At 43.0% G+C, this 22,666-nt stretch overlaps 1 protein-coding gene across 1 annotated transcript in view; it reads left to right on the top strand.

Moving 5' to 3' along the window:
- The first annotated feature begins 1,837 nt into the window (after window positions 1–1,837).
- LOC126251931 (uncharacterized) overlaps window positions 1,838–22,666 on the top strand; it is a 31,724-nt gene continuing 10,895 nt past the window's right edge. Inside the window, exon 1 of the mRNA XM_049952683.1 lies at window positions 1,838–1,944. Coding sequence (XP_049808640.1) covers window positions 1,864–1,944 — 81 coding nt within the window. The 5' untranslated portion in view covers window positions 1,838–1,863. The remainder of the gene's footprint in view (window positions 1,945–22,666) is intronic.

Raw genomic sequence — 22,666 nt, 5'->3', positions numbered from 1 at the left:
AATTAATTGATGATGCCATCCGGCAATGTAAGCACCTTACAAATAATTATTTTGTCATATGAAATTCTTTGTATGTGCAAATTAAACACTGTATTTTTTGCCATGCTGTAGGTGTAGCCTAAAAATTTTGTGCATTTCATGTGATTTGGATGGGAGATAATTTTACATCAACCTTATATTACATGTATGTATTTGTTTGTGTGTCTCAAAGTATGTAAAGGTGTCAAAGGATGTAAGTATACTTTTAAAACAAAAATAACCCATGAAATTCATTTTATATAAGCAGCACACCCTGCTGCAATGGAGAAAAGAAGGAAATCAGCTGAAAAATGCTCCTGTTGGAGACAAAAAAGACTGACATTTAAGAGACCATGACAGAAAATTATGGAACCAGGTGTTTCTCAATTCTTATTCCACTTTCCTCGTTGAAAATTTTGGCATGCGAACATATTTTCACTTTTTTGTACTGAAAGAGAGTAGAAAAGAGGCAGTGATGATGGAAGAGACAGGAGACAGTGTCACTGGGAGGGAAAGTGAGAGGAGACAGTGATGCCAGGATAGAGAAAGTGGCAATGAAAGAGAAAGTGAGATGGATGAAGACAATAGCAGTGGGAGCTAAAGAGAGAGGAGATATTGTTTGTCAATTTTCCCCTACCACCCTATACCCAGGTGTTAAATTTGCCTCATGTAAGGGTCAAAACACTGAGGAAATCCTCCCCAAGGACATGTTTGGAGAGGAGATAATGGTGGTTGAAGAAAAAAGACACCAGATTGTAAGCAAGAAAGAAAGTGAGAGGAGACAGTGATGCCAGGATAGAGAAAGTGGCAATGAAAGAGAAAGTGAGATAGATGAAGACAATAGCAGTGGGAGCTAAAGAGAGAGGAGATATTGTTTGTCAATTTTCCCCTACCACCCTATACCCAGGTGTTAAATTTGCCTCATGTAAGGGTCAAAACACTGAGGAAATCCTCCCCAAGGACATGTTTGGAGAGGAGATAATGGTGGTTGAAGAAAAAAGACACCAGATTGTAAGCAAGAAAGAAAGATACATTGGCAGTGAGAGAGAAAAAGATTGAGACAAAGACAATGACAGTGGGTCAGAGAGGCAGTGAAAGTAGCAGACCAGGAGGCAGTGGTAAGGAAGAGTGAGAAAAAGGGATGAAGACACTGACAGTGGGAGAGACAGACAAAAGAAAGTGCCAGTGGTAGAAAAAGCGGACAATGGGAGACGGACATATATAGGCATGGCAGTGAGAGGGAAATGCTGAATATAAATGTTCCACAACAAAGAGTGATTGGGTAAAAGGAGTTAGAATGTTCTGTGTCAAAAGAGTGTGAATATGTTTCAGTGCCAAAATTTTGGTGTGGAAGGCAGAATGTGGATTTGATGCAGCTGGTTCCCCAATTTCCTGTCAGAGTCTCTTTAAGAGCATATTCACCTTTTTTGTGCTTGAATGTAGCATTTTTCAGCTAGTAATTAACTTATTTAAGACACAAGGATGGCATGGAAAAAGGTACCATGCTATATTATACCATTGTTTTCATATTCATATTCAACAAACTGTTTTCTGTTAGTTATATAAAATATTATAAATGCATTAGTAGTACCTATAAAATAAATATTCGATTATTTAGCTAGTAATATTTTAACATTTACACATTTAATGTTTTTCGTACCACTTATCACCTTTTAAAGGAAATAAGTTGCTGCTTCACTTGTGGTTTTTTTAAGGAATCTATTTTTGTTTTAAAAAATAAAAATTGCAGTTGTTTCCCATGAATTACAGAGATTCTTTCAACAATGGATTTCAAGGCCAGTACATGCCCATACTTTACCAGAGCGTATCTCACCAGATAGTGATATGGACAAAACTGCACAACTGCTACAAACATTTATTGGGAAACTGTATCAGCTTGCTGAATTACTCCAAAAGCAGACAGCGGTAAGTTGTACTGCAGGCTTAATGTACTAATGTGTGCAGTAATGATAATATACTCATCGAAAAAACAGAACACCTTGAACAAGTAGCGATAGGACGCACATGTTCAAAGGGAATGATTAGCATTTGAACCATGTCAGCCCATGGGTTCAAGGTCATCATTGATACTGTGGCGCAGTACTGCCTGCTGGTAAAATGTACCTGCAGCTATTGTTGCCATTGTAAAACATATATGCGAATTGTACTGTCAAAACAGTGAGTCTGAAAGAGGGTGCATTATTGGCATGAGAGAATGTGATGAAGTGTTTTGGCAATGCAATGGGTGTGTGAAGAATGGTTCATGGAAGGCAGTAGAACACAATGAGCTGGGTCAGGTCACACCACCCAGACTACCCCCTTAGAAATTCAGCTCCTCATCCAAATGGCATTGTAAGACAGACATGCATCCTCCTCAGCTTTGGCGCAACAGTGGAACAGTGGAACACGTTGTACACTGTCAGGAGTGACAGTTGGTCACCATTTATTATGGCAAGGGTTACGTGTGTGTCGTCTATTTCTCTGCCTACCTTTGATGAATGTGCAGAAACATTCTAGAAGGCAGTGGTGTGTGGAATGATGTCATCGGGGACAGGAATAGCACCAGGTAGTGTTTTCAGATGAATCTAGGTTCTGTTTGTTTATAAATGATGGCCGCATTTTGGTTTGCTGCAGACAGGGAGAGTAGTATCACAGTGACTGCATTTGCACAAGACATACAGTGCTAACTTAAGGCCTTACAGTGTGGAGTGCTGCTGGGTGCAACCACAAATCAGAGTTGGTGCATGTTCAGGACACTATGACCAGTGTGACCTATTTGAATGATATGCTGTGACCCATAGCCACACCCTTTCTGCACAACACTCCAGACACCATTTTTCAGCAAGCCAATGCGCAACCACATGTTGCTGCATGAACTTGTGCCTTCTTGGTGTCATAGGATGTCAGCCTTTTTCCCTGGCCCACAAGATCACCAGACTTGTCACCAATCAAAAATATGTGGAATATGGTCTAACCAGAGCTGTGACCCAATGCTGAACACCGCAGATGAACTTCAGAACCAGGTGAATGCATCATGGATGGCTACACCACAGGACGCCATTTGTGCCTTATATGCATTGATGCCATGATGCATGGAACAAGTTATCAGGACCTATTGAGAACTCTGTGGCTACTAGGCAACAGGACATGTTGTGAACCAAGGTGATTGAAATACTAATCATTTCTGCAGCACATATTAAAGTACATGTCCTGTGAATATTAATGTCCTTTCTCCAGTCGTTCAAGGTTTTCTTTTTTTCCTGAACTTAAGTGTAATAATAATAGTAATAATAATAATAGTAATTTGAAAGAAAAGCCTAATGTCTGCTGGGGCCTAAACCATGTCTGCCAGAGTAAATGTGATGCCTCTGTCAGCAGATAAAAAGATTTGCTACAACTATCCAGAAGTAATCACTGAATGTGGTGATCAGTTATATCAGTCTCCAGTCATTTCTGGTTATCAATGACTGGTTGAGAACTCAGTTCCATTTACCTGATTTTTTTAGTTTGCCTCACTTATTGCTAACAGATTGTGGAGGTTTTAGAATCTGATGATAATAAAGTTTCAACTATTTGCTCAGGTTGTCCAGTGAAATATCCAGAGATATCTCTTCCTGGTAGAAGACCCATTAATGTCAGATGTTACTTATCATTTTGCTATGCTTACTTAGATGATGTCCTAATCTACTCTACCTTTGCTGAGGAGCATGCACAACACTTATCGAAGGTGTTCAAATTTCTGTTGGAAAATGGTTTAGAGATCAACCACTTCAAGTCACAGCCTCGATGCCATAGCTTTACCTTCCTCGGGTATACCATGAAGTCCATCTGATGTCAGACCACGTGGCTTTCATTAATGAACTGCCTCTACCCAAAACTTATTGATATCTTAGACAATTTCTTAGCATGGTGAACTTTCCCTGGCATCATATCCCTCACACTGCTTCTCTTCAGGCTCCCCTGACATATGCTGTGGTGGGTGGTCCAAGAGCAAGACACATGCATCCAGTGATCTCAACACAGCTCTTACTAATGCTATCACTCTTGCAAACTAATCATGGGTACTCTCACATCCATCACTACGGACCTGAGTGAACATTTGATTAGCACTGTTTTGCAACATCTTGTTGGTGACACCTCATAGCTGCTCTGTTTCTTTTCCAAAAAACTTTCTTCCTCACAGTGCATATGGTCAGCCGTTGATAGAGAACTGTTAGTGATCTACGAGGGTGTCCATTACTTCTGTGAGGACATAAAGGGCGAGATGTCACAGTTTTTACCAACCACCAGCCACTTGAGATGCTACCATAACCCTGTGACTGACCTCCTCCTCTGCCACTTCATGCACAAGGACATTATCTGCCATTGTACAGTCAGCATCCCCTAAATTAGTGGCAAAGACAACATTGTGGCTGACTATCTGTTGTGTGTGCACTGTATTTCCTCATCACTTGACTTAAATGAACTTGCTCACTTGCAAGTGCTGGACCTTGACATTGAAGAGCTATTACACAATACCTCTTCCTCTTTGATTGTTGAACCACTTCATCTCCCTGTTTCTACTTTATCGGTTTGGTGTGACACATCTACAGACACACCTCTTCTGCTGTTCCTGCATCTCTTGGTTTTTTTTCCAGCCTTACATGATCTGATGCATCCCAGTATCACGGGTACCATTCACCTAGTAACTGAGCATTTTGTGTAGCCTGGAATTCAAAGTGACTGTTGCACTTGGACTAATGCATGTTTACCCTGCCAGTGCAGTAAAGTCAGCCATCAGATCCACCCTTCTCTAGGGCATTTAGAAATACAATAAGGCAGGTTTTGTGACATCTGTCTTGACCTTGTCATTCCTCTGCCCCCCTCTGATGGATTTAAGTACATTGTCTCCATGATTAATCATGCCAGCAGATGGAAGCTGTTCCTTATTTGGCTGTCCCTCCTCCATCACATCTGATTAGAGGGAGAACTCTGCTCCTCTTGCTCCATCCAAGTTCCCTACTCTCATCAAACACATCTGCTCTGACATTACTTGGGCTTTGCATTCTGCCCTCCCCCTTCCTCCCCCCCCCCATCCTCCCCCCTCCCCCCCACCACATCTATCATATTCTTACATAAAGACTTCAGCCAATTTGAGTTTGTTATGCTCCATGACAACTCCATTTGCGCGTCCTTGCAGACCCTGATACTCAGTACCACACTGAGTACTTGGCTAGACTGACAATACTATGGACATTTACCTGCACAGCAAATGCCAAACTGTTTCACTCAACAGGGTTAAACTGGCATGAACACTTAACAAGAAGCCTCTCTCAGCTCTGCCCTAGACGAGCTTCCCACCACTGCTGACTCTTCCTCTGAGTGCCCAGGTCTGCAGCCTTCCACTAGCAACTACCCTAGTGCTTCTTCAGAGTCGAGTGCTGCAAGTGATGTGTTTCATCCAAATGCTCTGTTACTCTCACCTCCAAGTGTCAAGGTTTCTACAACTCCATCCTCTATGTGCACCCCATACTTTGAGCGTTGCAAGGAAAGTGCCTCCTGCTCTGGTGCCTTCTATTGTATTGCTGCCCCCCACCCCTTCCAATGATGTCACATTCAGTGCCGATATTTCACTGTATTGTGTTGAGGATCCCTCCCACCAGCTGCATGATGCCATACACTCTGTGATTTATGCACCCTTGCACTCCCTTGATGATCCAACCATTTTCCATGGCACCCTACTCCTCTCTACCGGCTTCCTACTGGTGCTGATGGTGACATCTCTGTATCCATAAACACCAATAGCTGCCTTCCTACCTCTGTTCCTCTCAACGAGCAACCCTCTCCAGCTCAGCTTCAGCTGATTCCCTTGTCCCATGCAGGTCACCCACCTTACCCCCCCCCCCCCCCCGCACCATGCTGGCTAAAAGACTATATCATCTCCTCCATCACCATCGAGCCATCACTCTCCATGAGAAAGGTCCAACCATGTCTCCCATCAGGGCAAGTTGCGGCATGACTGGTCATGTTGTTGCTCTGACTTCCGGCTGATTGCTGTCTCATACCATTACAGCGATGTGTCTTTGCATCTTGTTCTTGTTCTCCGCTGTGTTCTGCACTGCGTGGGGGGGGGGGGGGGGCTCTTTGGCAGCCACACAGTCAATAGGTGACCATCTTCAAAATGTTGTCATTGGCTCTATCTTAGTTGGTTGCCTCATTGTTTGCTTGTATGTGCTCCCTGTTATGCTCTGAGTTACATGTAATAAAAGTGTACTTCATTCATAAGGGTGGATGCATTCTACTGTCGACTGGGTGTAGTGTGTGAATACCCAGACATATGTACACTCATTTCTTAGCTATAAAATTCTTTTCTGGGAAGCAAATGCACAAAATATTGACACATTTTTCAATCTATAGGAAAACTCTTTAAGAATAATACCAAAAATAGTAGTCAAGCTCATTGTAAAGATCTGTTCAAAACAGGGTAGTTAACAACACCAAGTGAGTACATTTTCCAGTCAACTGAGCACATCAAAAATAAGTTTGATGATTATTGCATAAACAGCTCTGTCCATGGCCATGGAATGAGAGCTACACTGAAAGAATAAACATAAAACTCAAAACAGCGTTTTCTGCCAATGAGTAAAACATTACAATAAATTACCCAAAGTGATGAAAGAGATTATTAAAACTTATTTAAGAAAGCAGTTAAAATACTTGTTAAGTGATACATTCTATGCATTGAAAGATTACTTAGATAACACAGAGCAAGGGTTTGATAAAAGACATAATATATTCAAACAGTAATAACAATGATAATAAAAGATATATTATTTCACTTAATACTTACACAGAATGATTTTTCCTCTTTTTTTTCTTCTCTGGAAAAATTTACTCTCAAAGAAATGCAATGTACATTAGGATTGTGCATATGTCTGTAGTGTTTTTGTTTTATGGTGTTGGTATTCCAGTTGCTAAGTGTTTGTTTATGTACTGTCAGTGTTTTATTTGTGATTCACTGTTGCTATTTGAGTTTCCATATTGTTATTTTGTCATCTGGAGATAGTGAGTGGAGCTGTGGATGCTAGAAAATGGAGTGCCAAGTGAAGAAATCGGAACATTTCCTACATATTCTTCTATTTGAGTTCAACAGAGTGGTGATAGTAGTGGAGGCAGCCAGAAAGGGGGCTATGTAAGGGGGATAATGATATTGCACAGAGGATGGCAAGAAAATGGTTTTATGTCTTGAAGAGGATCATTTTGACATTAGTGTTTCTCCATATTCAGGAAGACCTTCTGGATTTGATGAAGAACATTTAAACACATTAATCCACAATGATCCATGTAAGTGGTCTCCAAAACTGTCATATGTGATGTACTTTGATCATTCCATCATTGTGTAACATTTGCATGCAGTGGGAATGGTTGTATAATACTGAATGCTCAAAGTGAAAATCACAAAAATCAGTCAGTTCATCAAATGTACATCTCTGCTTACTTGTCATCAATTGGCTTGTGAGCAACACTGACTACTTCTATACTATATCATTACTGGTTAGAAAAAAGATAACATTATGCATCTGGTGGAACAGTGACAGTGTGATATACCATGAATTTCAAGCCTCCAAGGAGTAACTATCACTACTGACATTTATAGTCAACAACTAAGGCATCTTGCATCACATTCCAAGAACCTTGACCAGGAAGACTGCGTCAAGGATGCTACTCCATAATAATGCCTGTCTGCATTCTGCTTGATTGACAAAAAACACTGTACAAGAGTTGGGTTGGGAAGTCATTCCACACCCACTGTATTCACCTGATCTTGTGCCCTCAGATTTTTACATTTTCCACTCTCTATCAAACAATGTTCAAGTAACTTCCTTCCTGGATGAAAATGCACTCCAAACATGGCTCAATGTCTTCTTCACCTCAAAACCATGTGATTTCTACAGTCATAGAATTGAAAAGTTACCCCTATGTTGGCAGACTGTTGTAAATGGTAAAGAGAATATATTATTGCTCACTAACGTCTCTGTTATGTGTATCTGTTGTGTTTATGGAACTTACAAAAAAATACTTTGAACTTATGCACCAACCAGGTGGGTGCTGATTCAGTCATTCGTGCAAGCAAATGGGAAGTTGCAGTACACAAAGTGGAAGCCAGGCATCATTGCTATGGTACTGACATCAATTGAAAGTATGTGTACAGTTGTGTTATGAAACAGTGTGTGTAGTGTGTGCAGTGACTTGGACTGAGAAATGAATGAACAGTGTAGCACTAGCCTTTGGCAGTATTAAAGAACCTCTCTGGAGTTGATAGTTGATGGACAGAGAGACAACATTGCAGTTACAGGTAATCTGCTTAAAACAGTTATAGATGTTGGCTTCTGGTAAATTGTGTATACAGGTGATGTTGATCCTCTTGGAATCAGCTAAGCCCTGAAGACGGTGTATTGAAACACTGAAATTGGTAGTCATACAATAAATGACATCATAAGGACAGCTGTAGGTGTTTCATTTGCTTACATAAAGTGAATGGCTGAAGTCCGTCAGACCTCCAGTCACAAGGATGGACGTACAAAAACTCTTTGTAAAACAGTATTTTACACTATGCATATACTGAATGAGGTAGCACTGTTTCAAACAGACTGACCTCATATTTTGGAGGATGGAGGCTCCAGTCTTCACCTAGCCATCCTGATTTAGGTTTTTAATGTGTTCCCTTAATTACTACAGGCACATGCCTGGATGGTTCCTGCTGTGAGGCAACAATCACCTATTTGTCCCATCCTTGTCAAACTAGTCCCTAAAGTATGTAAATGCCTGCACATATGAATTATTTTGTTTTTGTTGTTCTTAAATTATAATATCAAGCCAAATCCAATTCTGGTCTCTGAACATTGACTATTAGCTTCTAATGGTGGCAGAGTCAGTATTACCATCTATATAGCTTCTAATATGCATTAGATTGGTTAGATGCCTTGTATCTCTTAGAAGTTGGTTGATTTAGTTAAAAGTATTACCTAGAGATTTCCATGTCATTTTATGTACATAAAGTTGTACTATCTACTACCATATTTTTCAAATAAGCAAAGTGTGCAAATCTGATGTTATAATCATTTATCATGTAAGCTGTTTTTTCCTGTACAAGACTCATATTCATCTTCTTTTCCTATTTTAAGAATCATATCTCCAAAAATTATCTTACTCTCTCCCCTTGGACATTCATTGTATAATTTATCCAGCTCATCATAAAATGCATAATATTCTTCTTCTCTTTAGTTGGGGCATGAGGACATATGAGATTATAGTTTAAGAATTTCTCACTGATTTTGAGTCCACACAGTCTGTGTAATTTTGCCTGGAAGTTCATAATAAGATTATTTCTCTTATTTACCATAAAATCTGTTCCAAATATGTGATATTTCTTTTGAGACTGTGAAGTATCTTGTGATCTTTCTTTCCTATCACTCCATCTAACCAGCTTACCTTTTGAATAGTAGTAATGTATGGTCAGTGCCTGTTCAGCTAATCAGGTAATTTGTTTAAAATTCCAACTTGACAGAGAGTTAGAGCATTTCATAATCCCAACTGAAAGTCCTGTTTTGTCAGTGATCCCTGTCTTGTGTATTGCCCTATCTTCCACCCTTACGCTCCCAGATTTTCAAATCTCATCCTGTGCAGTTCACTTCCCAGCAATCAGTCTTTCCTTCTTATTCTGTCCAGTAAGCATATGATAGGAAATCATGACAGACCACATCAGATCAGGCAGAAAACTGATGGAAAAGATAGCACTACTTTAGATTAGCAATGTTCTGGGACCAGATAAAGGCTTAATCTTCCAGGAAGTTCTAACTATAGAGTAGCATCAAAACAGCCTGTCGTGTAACATAATAAAACATGTCAGATATCACCCTGAATTAATTTTTAAGGATATAGAACAGGTGTTATTGTGCTTCTGGATGGCAAAACCAAATATATCTGTGCTAGTATTCTGAAATGTTAATGGATTATTTCTTATCAGTATCAATCAAGCCTGACACATTTTATATTTTTATAATTACTCATTGCTGCATAAAATTATCTATATATTCATACCATGGCTTCCCTCATGATTTGTACTATCCTTAGCTTTTGTGCCAGTTGCTGGAGTTTCCTTCCCAGTGTTAAATTGAGATCATAGTAATTTTACAATTGTTCTAAATTCATAAAATTGCAATATTACCTGTTATCTAATCAGTGAAGAAAGTGTCACACTGATGTCAGAAGTATTGTTACTTGATTATACTTCTTTTGTTCAAGATATGAAATAGAATGGTCCCTGCAACACATTTGGGGTCACTAGAAAAAAAAAAAAAAATTAAAAGATGATGTGACTTACCAAACAAAAGCGCTGGCATGTCGATAGACACACAAACAAACACAAACATACACACAAAATTCTGTGTGTGCGAGTGTATACCCGTCCTTTTTCCCCCTAAGGTAAGTCTTTCCGCTCCCGGGATTGGAATGACTCCTTACCCTCTCCCTTAAAACCCACATCCTTTCGTCTTTCCCTCTCCTTCCCTCTTTCCTGATGAGGCAACAGTTTGTTGCGAAAGCTTGAATTTTGTGTGTATGTTTGTGTTTGTGTGTTTGTTTGTGTGTCTATCGACATGCCAGTGCTTTCGTTTGGTAAGTCACATCATCTTTGTTTTTAGATATATTTTTCCCACGTGGAATGTTTCCCTCTATTAATATATATATATATATATATATATATATATATATATATATATATATATATATATATATATATATATAATGTGACTTACCAAATAAAAGTGCTGGCGGGTCGACAGACACACAAACGAACACAAACATACACACAAAATTCAAGCATTCGCAACAAACTGTTGCCTCGTCAGGAAAGAGGGAAGGAGAGGGAAAGACGAAAGGATGTGGGTTTTAAGGGAGAGGGTAAGGAATCATTCCAATCCCGGGAGCGCAAAGACTTACCTTAGGGGGGAAAAAGGACGGATATACACTCGCACACACACACATATCCATCCACACATATACATACACAAGCAGACATCTCACAAGCAGACATATGTCTTTAAATATGTCTACTTGTGTCTGTATATGTGTGGATTGATATGTGTGTGTGTGCGAGTGTATACCTGTCCTTTTTTCCCCCTAAGGTAAGTCTTTCCGCTCCCGGGATTGAAAGTGCTGGCAGGTTGACACACACACAGACAAACACAAACATAGACACAAAATTCTAGCTTTCGCAACCAACGGTCTTTCCTGACGAAGCAACCGTTGGTTGCGAAAGCTAGAATTTTGTGTGTATGTTTGTGTTTGTTTGTTTGTCTCTCAACCTGTCAGCACTTTCATATATATATATATATATATATATATATATATATATATATATATATATATATATATATATATATATATATATATATATACGCTGGCAGGTCGATAGACACACATACAAACACAAATATACACACAAAATTCAAGCTTTCGCAACAAACTGTTGCCTCATCAGGAAAGAGGGAAGGAGAGGGAAAGACGAAAGGATGTGGGTTTTAAGGGAGAGGGTAAGGAGTCATTCCAATCCCGGGAGCGGAAAGACTTACCTTAGGGGGAAAAAAGGACAGGTATACACTCGCACACACACACATATCCATCTACACATACAGACACAAGCAGACATATGTCTGCTTGTGTCTGTATGTGTGGATGGATATGTGTGTGTGTGCGAGTGTATACCTGTCCTTTTTTCCCCCTAAGGTAAGTCTTTCCGCTCCCGGGATTGGAATGACTCCTTACCCTCTCCCTTAAAACCCACATCCTTTCGTCTTTCCCTCTCCTTCCCTCTTTCCTGATGAGGCAACAGTTTGTTGCGAAAGCTTGAATTTTGTGTGTATATTTGTGTTTGTTTGTGTGTCTATCGACCTGCCAGCGCTTTTGTTTGGTAAGTCTCATCATCTTTCTTTTTAGATATATTTTTTTTCCACGTGGAATGTTTCCCTCTGTTATATATATATATATATATATATATATATATATATATATATATATATATATATATATATATATATATATAAAGATGATGTGACTTACCAAATGAAGAGCTGGCAGGTCGATAGACACACAAACTAACACAAACAAACACACATAATTCAAGACCTAACTTTTGTGCACATCGTTGTCTACCAACCCAAGTCCAACATAGCCCAGCTGTAACCAACACTTTTTCGCCTTTTTTCACACCAGATCTCCAGTTACTTTCCAGTTCACCTTTATCTATCCCCATATATTTCTATTTTCGTTTTCATATCAGCCTCATGTTACACTTTCCACCTTCTAATACCATGTCACCCTCACAACACCCCCACAATGACCCCATTAAGTTTTATTTACATTCCCTCCACAAACATGCCTTCGCCCTAGCCAGATTACGCTCCCATATTCTATTTTCTCAGGCTTGTCTGACATTTGGCGTTACCCCCAAAGGCCTCTCGCTCCAACCCTTCTTTCCATCTGTCCCTATACCAGTTCCAAACTGAACAATCCATTGCCCTCACCCACCTAATCCTTCACCTACACATCAACTCAGCCAATGAACACATCCGTCAACTACTATCCTTAATAAAAGGCCTCAATCTTTCCTCTCCCACATCCACACCGGCTGTTCAGAGCATCCTCCTACAGGCCAACCGCAAATTAGAACAGCATGCCACCCTTCACCTCAAAAAACTTTCCAATCTCCTGGTTTCCCACATCCGGAAAGGCAACTCACTCACCCTTCACAACCTTTCCAGCAAACCTCAACATCCTCTCATTGCACACAAACCCAGTCTCTCCCATCTACGCAATCTCCCACTTCCAGCTCCACTCCCTCCAAAACCGCAAAATTCCAATCAACACAATCTGGAACCACAACACCCTAATTCAGTAGTTAACCTTTCCTCCAAACCTCTCTCCCAATCCGAAATCTCTGTCCTATCCAAAGGCCTCACCTTCAGCCCCACTCCCAGATTCAACCAAACAGCCCTCGTCAAAGATTTACTGTCCTACACTCGTACTCTCTGCTGGAAATATTGCTTTGCCACTAAGAAAAATGATCCTAATCCTACTTCTAATGATCCAACTCCCCAAGACACTATCCAACAATCCATCGTCATTCTTCCGGCGGACAAGGGTTCCACGACCGTGGTACTTGATCGTCGGGAGTATGTGGCCGAAGGACTGCGTCAGCTTTCAGACAACACCACATACAAAGTTTGCCAAGGTAATCCCATTCCTTATGTCCAGGCAGAGCTTCAAGGAATCCTCAGAACCTTAGGCCCCCTACAAAACCTTTCACCTGACTCCATCAACCTCCTGACCCCACCGACACCCCGCACCACTACCTTCTACCTTCTTCCTAAAATTCATAAACCCAATCATCCTGCCCGCCCCATTGTAGCTGGTTACCAAGCCCCCACAAAACGTATCTGTGCCTACGTAGATCAACACCTTCAACCCATTACATACAGTCTCCCATCCTTCATCAAAGACACCAACCACTTTCTCGAATGCCTGGAATCCTTACCCAATCTGTTACCCCCAGAAACCATCCTTGTAACCATTGATGCCACTTCCTTATACACAAATATTCTGCACGTCCAGGGCCTCGCTGCGATGGAGCACTTCCTTTCACGCCAATCACCTGCCACCCTACCGAAAACCTCTTTCCTCATTACCTTAGCCAGCTTCATCCTGACCCACAACTTCTTCACTTTTGAAGGCCAGACATACCAACAATTAAAGGGAACAGCCATGGGTACCAGGATGGCCCCCTCGTATGCCAACCTATTCATGGGTCGCTTAGAGGAAGCCTTCTTGGTTACCCAGGTCTGCCAACCCAAAGTTTGGTACAGATTTATTGATGACATCTTCATGATCTGGACTCACAGTGAAGAAGAACTCCAGAATTTCCTCTCCAACCTCAACTCCTTTGGTTCCATCAGATTCACGTGGTCCTACATTAATGCCACGCCACTTTCCTTTACGTTGACCTCCATCTGTCCAATGGCCAGCTTCACACGTCCGTCCACATCAAACCCACCAACAAGCAACAGTACCTCCATTATGACAGCTGCCACCCATTCCACATCAAACGGTCCCTTCCCTACAGCCTAGGTCTTCGTGGCAAACGAATCTGCTCCAGTCCGGAATCCCTGAACCATTACACCAACAACCTGACAACAGCTTTCGCATCCCGCAACTACCCTCCCGACCTGGTACAGAAGTAAATAACCAGAGCCACTTCCTCATCCCCTCAAACCCAGAACCTCCCACAGAAGAACCACAAAAGTGCCCCACTTGTGACAGGATACTTTCCGGGACTGGACCAGACTCTGAATGTGGCTCTCCAGCAGGGATATGACTTCCTCAAATCCTGGTCTGAAATGAGATCCATCCTTCATGAACTCCTCCCCATACCACCAAGAGTGTCATTCCGCCGTCCACCTAACCTTCGTAACCTGTTAGTTCATCCCTATGAAATCCCCAAACCACCTTCCCTACCCTCTGGCTCCTACCCTTGTAACCGCCCCCGGTGTAAAACCTGTCCCATGCACCCTCCCACCACCACCTACTCCAGTCCTGTAACCCGGAAGGTGTTCACAATCAAAGGCAGAGCCACGTGTGAAGCACCCACGTGATTTACCAACTGACCTGCCTACACTGTGACGCATTCTATGTGGGAATGACCAGCAACAAACTGTCCATTCGCATGAATGGACACAGGGAGACAGTGTTTCTTGGTAATGAGGATCAACCTGTGGCTAAACAAGCCTTGGTGCACGGCCAGCACATCTTGGCACAGTGTTACACCGTCCGGGTTATCTGGATACTTCCCACTAACACCAACCTATCCAAACTCCGGAGATGGGAACTTGCTCTTCAATACATCCTCTCTTCCCGTTACCCACCAGGCCTCAATCTCCACTAATTTCAGGTTGCCGCCACTCACACAACCTGTCATTCAACAACATCTTTGCCTCTGCACTTCCGCCTCGACTGACATCCCTGCCCAAACTATTTGTCTTTAAACATGTCTGCTTGTGTCTGTATATGTGTGTGTGTGCGAGTGTATACCAGCCCTTTTTTTCCCCCTAAGGTAAGTCTTTGAGCTCCTGGGATTGGAATGACTCCTTACCCTCTCCCTTAAAACCCACATCCTTTCGTCTTTCCCTCTCCTTCCCCTCTTTCCTGATGAGGCAACAGTTTATTGCGAAAGCTTGAATTTTGTGTGTTTGTTTGTGTTAGTTTGTGTGTCTATCGACCTGCCAGCGCTTCGTTTGGTAAGTCACATCATCTTTGTTTTTAGATATATTTTTCCCACGTGGAATGTTTCCCTCTATTATATTCATATCATTAATTTGAACCCAACAATTACGTTTGTTATTGTCACTGTTGCATTTCGAAATCTTTTCTGTCGTCTTATTTTCTCTTTCTGTTTTTGCCAGTAGTTTCACTTTGTATTCACCTTCTCCTTTTTATCGTAATCCACTATACTATTTTATCCCGCCTATATATACTCAATAATACGTAACCCACTTCCTACCATAACCAACTACCTCTGCTATAAAATCCACCGTTTCTAGTTCACAAACAGTTCCTCTCACCTATTAAACAACCATTTAGGCTAGTTGTAATAACTTTCGCTTTATTTCCATTTCCGTTTTTCCCACATCACTGATAATTTTTAGCCGCTTCCCACAGGTTTTAACGTCATTATTTCTTCGTCAGACAATTGTTAGCTTCACTTTCATAATCGGCCACCACAAAACCACTCCTTTTAATACATTTACACTCAGTTTTTTTCGAAATTTTCCCGAATTTCTCCGTCCTTTAACGTGTTTTGACGGCAACACAACTACCTAACTTTTGTGCACATCGTTGTCTACCAACCCAAGTCCAACATAGCCCAGCTGTAACCAACACTTTTTCGCCCTTTTTCACGCAATATCTCCAGTTATTTTCCAGTTCACCCTTATCTATCCCCATATGTTTCTATTTTCGTTTTCATATCAGCCCCATGTTACACTTTCCACCTTCTAATAGCATGTCACCCTCACAACACCCCCACAACGACCCCATTAAGTTTTATTTACATTCCCTCCGCAAACATGCCTTCGCCCTAGCCAGATTACGCTCCCATATTCTATTTTCTCAGGCTTGTCTGACATTTGGCGTTACCCCCAAAGGCCTCTCGCTCCAACCCTTCTTTCCATCTGTCCCTATACCAGTTCCAAACTGAACAATCCATTGCCCTCACCCACCTAATCCTTCACCTACACATCAACTCAGCCAATGAACACATCTGTCAACTCCTATCCTTAATAAAAGTCCTCAATCTTTCCTCTCCCACATCCACACCAGCTGTTCAGAGCATCCTCCTACAGGCCAACCGCAAATTAGAACAGCATGCCACCCTTCACCTCAAAAAACTTTCCAATCTCCTGGTTTCCCACATCCGGAAAGGCAACTCACTCACCCTTCACAACCTTTCCAGCAAACCTCAACCTCCTCTCATTGCACACAAACCCAGTCTCTCCCATCTACGCAGTCTCCCACTTCCAGCTCCACTCCCTCCAAAACTTCAAAATTCCAATCAACACAATCTGGAACCACAACACCCTAATTCAGTAGTTAACCTTTCCTCCAAACCTCTCTCCCAATCCGAAACCTCTGTCCTATCCAAAGGCCTCACCTTCAGCCCCACTCCCAGATTCAACCAAACAGCCCTCGTCAAAGATTTACTGTCCTACACTCGTACTCTCTGCTGGAAATATCGCTTTGCCACGACGAAAAATGATCCTAATCCTACTCCTAATGATCCAACTCCCCAAGACACTATCCAAATTGAACCCTGCCTGGAATAGTTCCGTCCTCCATCACAGCAAGACCCACCTCCTCTTCCACAAAATCACCCACTCCAAACTTTCCAGGATTTTCTGACTTCCAGCCTTGCCTCTCAATCCTTCTTAAAAAACCTTAATCCTACTCCCAACATCACCACTGCTGAAGCCCAGGCTATCCGTGATCTGAAGGCTGACCAATTCATTGTCATTCTTCCAGCAGACAAGGGTTCCACGACCGTGGTACTTGATTGTCGGGAGTATGTGGCCGAAGGACTGCGTCAGCTTTCAGACAACACCACATACAAAGTTTGCCTAGGTAATCCCATTCCTTATGTCCAGGCGGAGCTTCAAGGAATCCTCAGAATCTTAGGCCCCCTGAAAAACCTTTCACCTGACTCCATCAACCTCCTGACCCCACCGACACCCCGCACCCGTACCTTCTACCTTCTTCCTAAAATTCATAAACCAAATCATCCCGGCCGCCCCATTGTAGCTGGTTACCAAGCCCCAACAGAACGTATCTCTGCCTACGTAGATCAACACCTTCAATCCATTACATACAGTCTCCCATCCTTCATCAAAGACACCAACCACTTTCTCAAATGCCTGGAATCCTTACCCAATCTGTTACCCCCGGAAACCATCCTTGTAACCATTGATGCCACTTCCTTATACACAAATATTCTGCACGTCCAGGGCCTCGCTGCGATGGAGCACTTCCTTTCACGCCGATCACCTGCCACCCTACCGTAAACCTCTTTCCTCATTACCTTAGCCAGCTTCATACTGACCCACAACTTCTTCACTTTTGAAGGCCAGACATACCAACAATTAAAGGGAACAGCCATGGGTACCAGGATGGCCCCCTTGTACGCCAACCTATTCATGGGTCGCTTAGAGGAAGCCTTCTTGGTTACCCAGGTCTGCCAACCCAAAGTTTGGTACAGATTTATTGATGACATCTTCATGATCTGGACTCACAGTGAAGAAGAACTCCAGAATTTCCTCTCCAACCTCATCTCCTTTGGTTCCATCAGATTCATGTGGTCCTACTCTAAATCCCACGCCACTTTCCTTGACGTTGACCTCCATCTGTCCAATGGCCAGCTTCACACGTCCGTCCACATCAAACCCACCAACAAGCAACAGTACCTCCATTATGACAGCTGCCACCCATTCCACATCAAACACTCCCTTCCCTACAGCCTAGGTCTTCATGGCAAACGAATCTGCTCCAGTCCGGAATCCCTGAACCATTACACCAACAACCTGAAAACAGCTTTCGCATCCCGCAACTACCCTCAAACCCAGAACCTCCCACAGAAGAACCACAAAAGTGCCCCACTTGTGACAGGATACTTTCCGGGACTGGACCAGACTCTGAATGTGGCTCTCCAGCAGGGATACGACTTCCTCAAATCCTGCCCTGAAATGAGATCCATCCTTCATGAAATCCTCCCCATTCCACCAAGAGTGTCATTCCGCCGTCCACCTAACCTTCGTAACCTGTTAGTTCATCCCTATGAAATCCCCAAACCACCTTCCCTACCCTCTGGCTCCTACCCTTGTAACCGCCCCCGGTGTTAAACCTGTCCCATGCACTCTCCCACCACCACCTACTCCAGTCCTGTAACCCGGAAGGTGTTCACAATCAAAGGCAGAGCCACGTGTGAAGCACCCACGTGATTTACCAACTGACCTGCCTACACTGTGACGCATTCTATGTGGGAATGACCAGCAACAAACTGTCCATTCGCATGAATGGACACAGGGAGACAGTGTTTCTTGGTAATGAGGATCAACCTGTGGCTAAACAAGCCTTGGTGCACGGCCAGCACATCTTGGCACAGTGTTACACCGTCCGGGTTATCTGGATACTTCCCACTAACACCAACCTATCCAAACTCCGGAGATGGGAACTTGCTCTTCAATACATCCTCTCTTCCCGTTACCCACCAGGCCTCAATCTCCACTAATTTCAGGTTGCCGCCACTCACACAACCTGTCATTCAACAACATCTTTGCCTCTGCACTTCCGCCTCGACTGACATCCCTGCCCAAACTATTTGTCTTTAAACATGTCTGCTTGTGTCTGTATATGTGTGTGTGTGCGAGTGTATACCAGCCCTTTTTTTCCCCCTAAGGTAAGTCTTTGAGCTCCTGGGATTGGAATGACTCCTTACCCTCTCCCTTAAAACCCACATCCTTTCGTCTTTCCCTCTCCTTCCCCTCTTTCCTGATGAGGCAACAGTTTATTGCGAAAGCTTGAATTTTGTGTGTTTGTTTGTGTTAGTTTGTGTGTCTATCGACCTGCCAGCGCTTCGTTTGGTAAGTCACATCATCTTTGTTTTTAGATATATTTTTCCCACGTGGAATGTTTCCCTCTATTATATTCATATCATTAATTTGAACCCAACAATTACGTTTGTTATTGTCACTGTTGCATTTCGAAATCTTTTCTGTCGTCTTATTTTCTCTTTCTGTTTTTGCCAGTAGTTTCACTTTGTATTCACCTTCTCCTTTTTACCGTAATCCACTATACTATTTTATCCCGCCTATATATACTCAATAATACGTAACCCACTTCCTACCATAACCAACTACCGCTGCTATAAAATCCACTGTTTCTAGTTCACAAACAGTTCCTTTCAACTATTAAACAACCATTTAGGCTAGTTCTAATAACTTTCGCTTTATTTCCATTTCCGTTTTTCCTACATCACTGATAATTTTTAGCCGCTTCCCACATGTTTTAACGTCATTATTTCTTCGTCAGACAATTGTTAGCTTCACTTTCATAATCGGCCACCACAAAACCACTCCTTTTAATACATTTACACGCAGTTTTTTCGAAAATTTCCCGAATTTCTCCGTCCTTTAACGTGTTTTGGCGACAACACAACTACCTAACTTTTGTGCACATCGTTGTCTACCAACCCAAGTCCAACATAGCCCAGCTGTAACCAACACTTTTTCGCCTTTTTTCACGCAATATCTCCAGTTATTTTCCAGTTCACCTTTATCTATCCCCATATGTTTCTATTTTCGTTTTCATATCAGCCTCATGTTACACTTCCCACCTTCTAATAGCATGTCACCCTCACAACACCCCCACAACGACCCCATTAAGTTTTATTTACATTCCCTCCGCAAACATGCCTTCGTCCTAGCCAGATTACGCTCCCATATTCTATTTTCTCAGGCTTGTCTGACATTTGGCATTACCCCCAAAGGACTCACACTTAAAGTTCCCATCTCTGGCTGCAACCCTTCTTTCCATCTGTCCCTATGCCAGTTCCAAACTGAACAATCCATTGCCCTCACCCACCTAATGCTTCACCTACATATCAACTCAGCCAATGAACACACCCGTCAACTCCTATCCTTAATAAAAGTCCTCAATCTTTCCTCTCCTACATCCACACCGGCTGTTCAGAGCATCCTCCTACAGGCCAACCGCAAATTAGAACAGCATGCCACCCTCCACCTCAAAAAACTTTCCAATCTCCTGGTTTCCCACCTCCGGAAAGGCAACTCACTCACCCTTCACAACCTTTCCAGCAAACTTCAACCTCCTCTCATTACACACAAACCCAGTCTCTCCCATCTACGCAATCTCCCACTTCCAGCTCCACTCCCTCCAAAACCGCAAAATTCCAATCAACACAATCTGGAACCACAACACCCTAATTCAGTAGTTAACCTTTCCTCCAAACCTCTCTCCCAATCCGAAACCTCTGTCCTATCCAAAGGCCTCACCTTCAGCCCCACTCCCAGATTCAACCAAACAGCCCTCGTCAAAGATTTACTGTCCTACACTCGTACTCTCTGCTGGAAATATCACTTTGCCACGAAGAAAAATGATCCTAATCCTACTCCTAATGATCCAACTCCCCAAGACACTATCCAAATTGAACCCTGCCTGGAACAGTTCCGTCCTCCATCACAGCGGGACCCACCTCCTCTTCCTCAAAATCACCCTCTCCAAACCTTCCAGGAATTTCTGACTTCCAGCCTTGCCTCTCAATCCTTCTTAAAAAACCTTAATCCTACTCCCAACATCACCACTGCTGAAGCCCAGGCTATCCGTGATCTGAAGGCTGACCAATCCATCATCATTCTTCCGGCGGACAAGGGTTCCACGACCGTGGTACTTGATTGTTGGGAGTATGTGGCCGAGGGACTGCGTCAGCTTTCAGACAACACCACATACAAAGTTTGCCAAGGTAATCCCATTCCTGATGTCCAGGCAGAGCTTCAAGGAATCCTCAGAACCTTAGGCCCCCTACAAAACCTTTCACCTGACTCCATCAACCTCCTGACCCCACCGACACCCCGCACCCCTACCTTCTACCTTCTTCCTAAAATTCACAAACCCAATCATCCCGGCCGCCCCATTGTAGCTGGTTACCAAGCCCCCACAGAACGTATCTCTGCCTACGTAGATCAACACCTTCAACCCATTACATGCAGTCTCCCATCCTTCATCAAAGACACCAACCACTTTCTCGAATGCATGGAATCCTTACCCAATCTGTTACCCCCGGAAACCATCCTTGTAATCATTGATGCCACTTCCGTATACACAAATATTCTGCACGTCCAGGGCCTCGCTGCGATGGAGCACTTCCTTTCACGCCAATCACCTGCCACCCTACCGAAAACCTCTTTCCTCATTACCTTAGCCAGCTTCATACTGACCCACAACTTCTTCACTTTTGAAGGCCAGACATACCAACAATTAAAGGGAACAGCCATGGGTACCAGGATGGCCCCCTCGTATGCCAACCTATTCATGGGTCGCTTAGAGGAAGCCTTCTTGGTTACCCAGGTCTGCCAACCCAAAGTTTGGTACAGATTTATTGATGACATCTTCATGATCTGGACTCACAGTGAAGAAGAACTCCAGAATTTCCTCTCCAACCTCAACTCCTTTGGTTCCATCAGATTCACGTGGTCCTACATTAATGCCACGCCACTTTCCTTTACGTTGACCTCTATCTGTCCAATGGCCAGCTTCACACGTCCGTCCACATCAAACCCACCAACAAGCAACAGTACCTCCATTATGACAGCTGCCACCCATTCCACATCAAACGGTCCCTTCCCTACAGCCTAGGTCTTCGTGGCAAACGAATCTGCTCCAGTCCGGAATCCCTGAACCATTACACCAACAACCTGACAACAGCTTTCGCATCCCGCAACTACCCTCCCGACCTGGTACAAAAGCAAATAACCAGAGCCACTTCCTCATCCCCTCAAACCCAGAACCTCCCACAGAAGAACCACAAAAGTGCCCCACATGTGACAGGATACTTTCCGGGACTGGACCAGACTCTGAATGTGGCTCTCCAGCAGGGATACGACTTCCTCAAATCCTGCCCTGAAATGAGATCCACCCTTCATGAACTCCTCCCCATACCACCAAGAGTGTCATTCCGCCGTCCACCTAACCTTCGTAACCTGTTAGTTCATCCCTATGAAATCCCCAAACCACCTTCCCTACCCTCTGGCTCCTACCCTTGTAACCGCCTCCAGTGTAAAACCTGTCCCATGCACCCTCCCACCACCACCTACTCCAGTCCTGTAACACGGAAGGTGTACACAATCAATGGCAGAGCCACGTGTGAAAGCACCCACGTGATTTACCAACTGACCTGCCTACACTGTGATGCATTCTATGTGGGAATGACCAGCAACAAACTGTCCATTCGCATGAATGGACACAGGCAGACAGTGTTTGTTGGTAATGAGGA

This window comes from Schistocerca nitens, chromosome 4, assembly GCF_023898315.1.
Source record: "Schistocerca nitens isolate TAMUIC-IGC-003100 chromosome 4, iqSchNite1.1, whole genome shotgun sequence".
Taxonomy (NCBI): domain Eukaryota; kingdom Metazoa; phylum Arthropoda; class Insecta; order Orthoptera; family Acrididae; genus Schistocerca; species Schistocerca nitens.
Note: the sequence above shows the minus strand (reverse complement) of the source record. Positions and strands in the feature narration are given on the sequence as shown.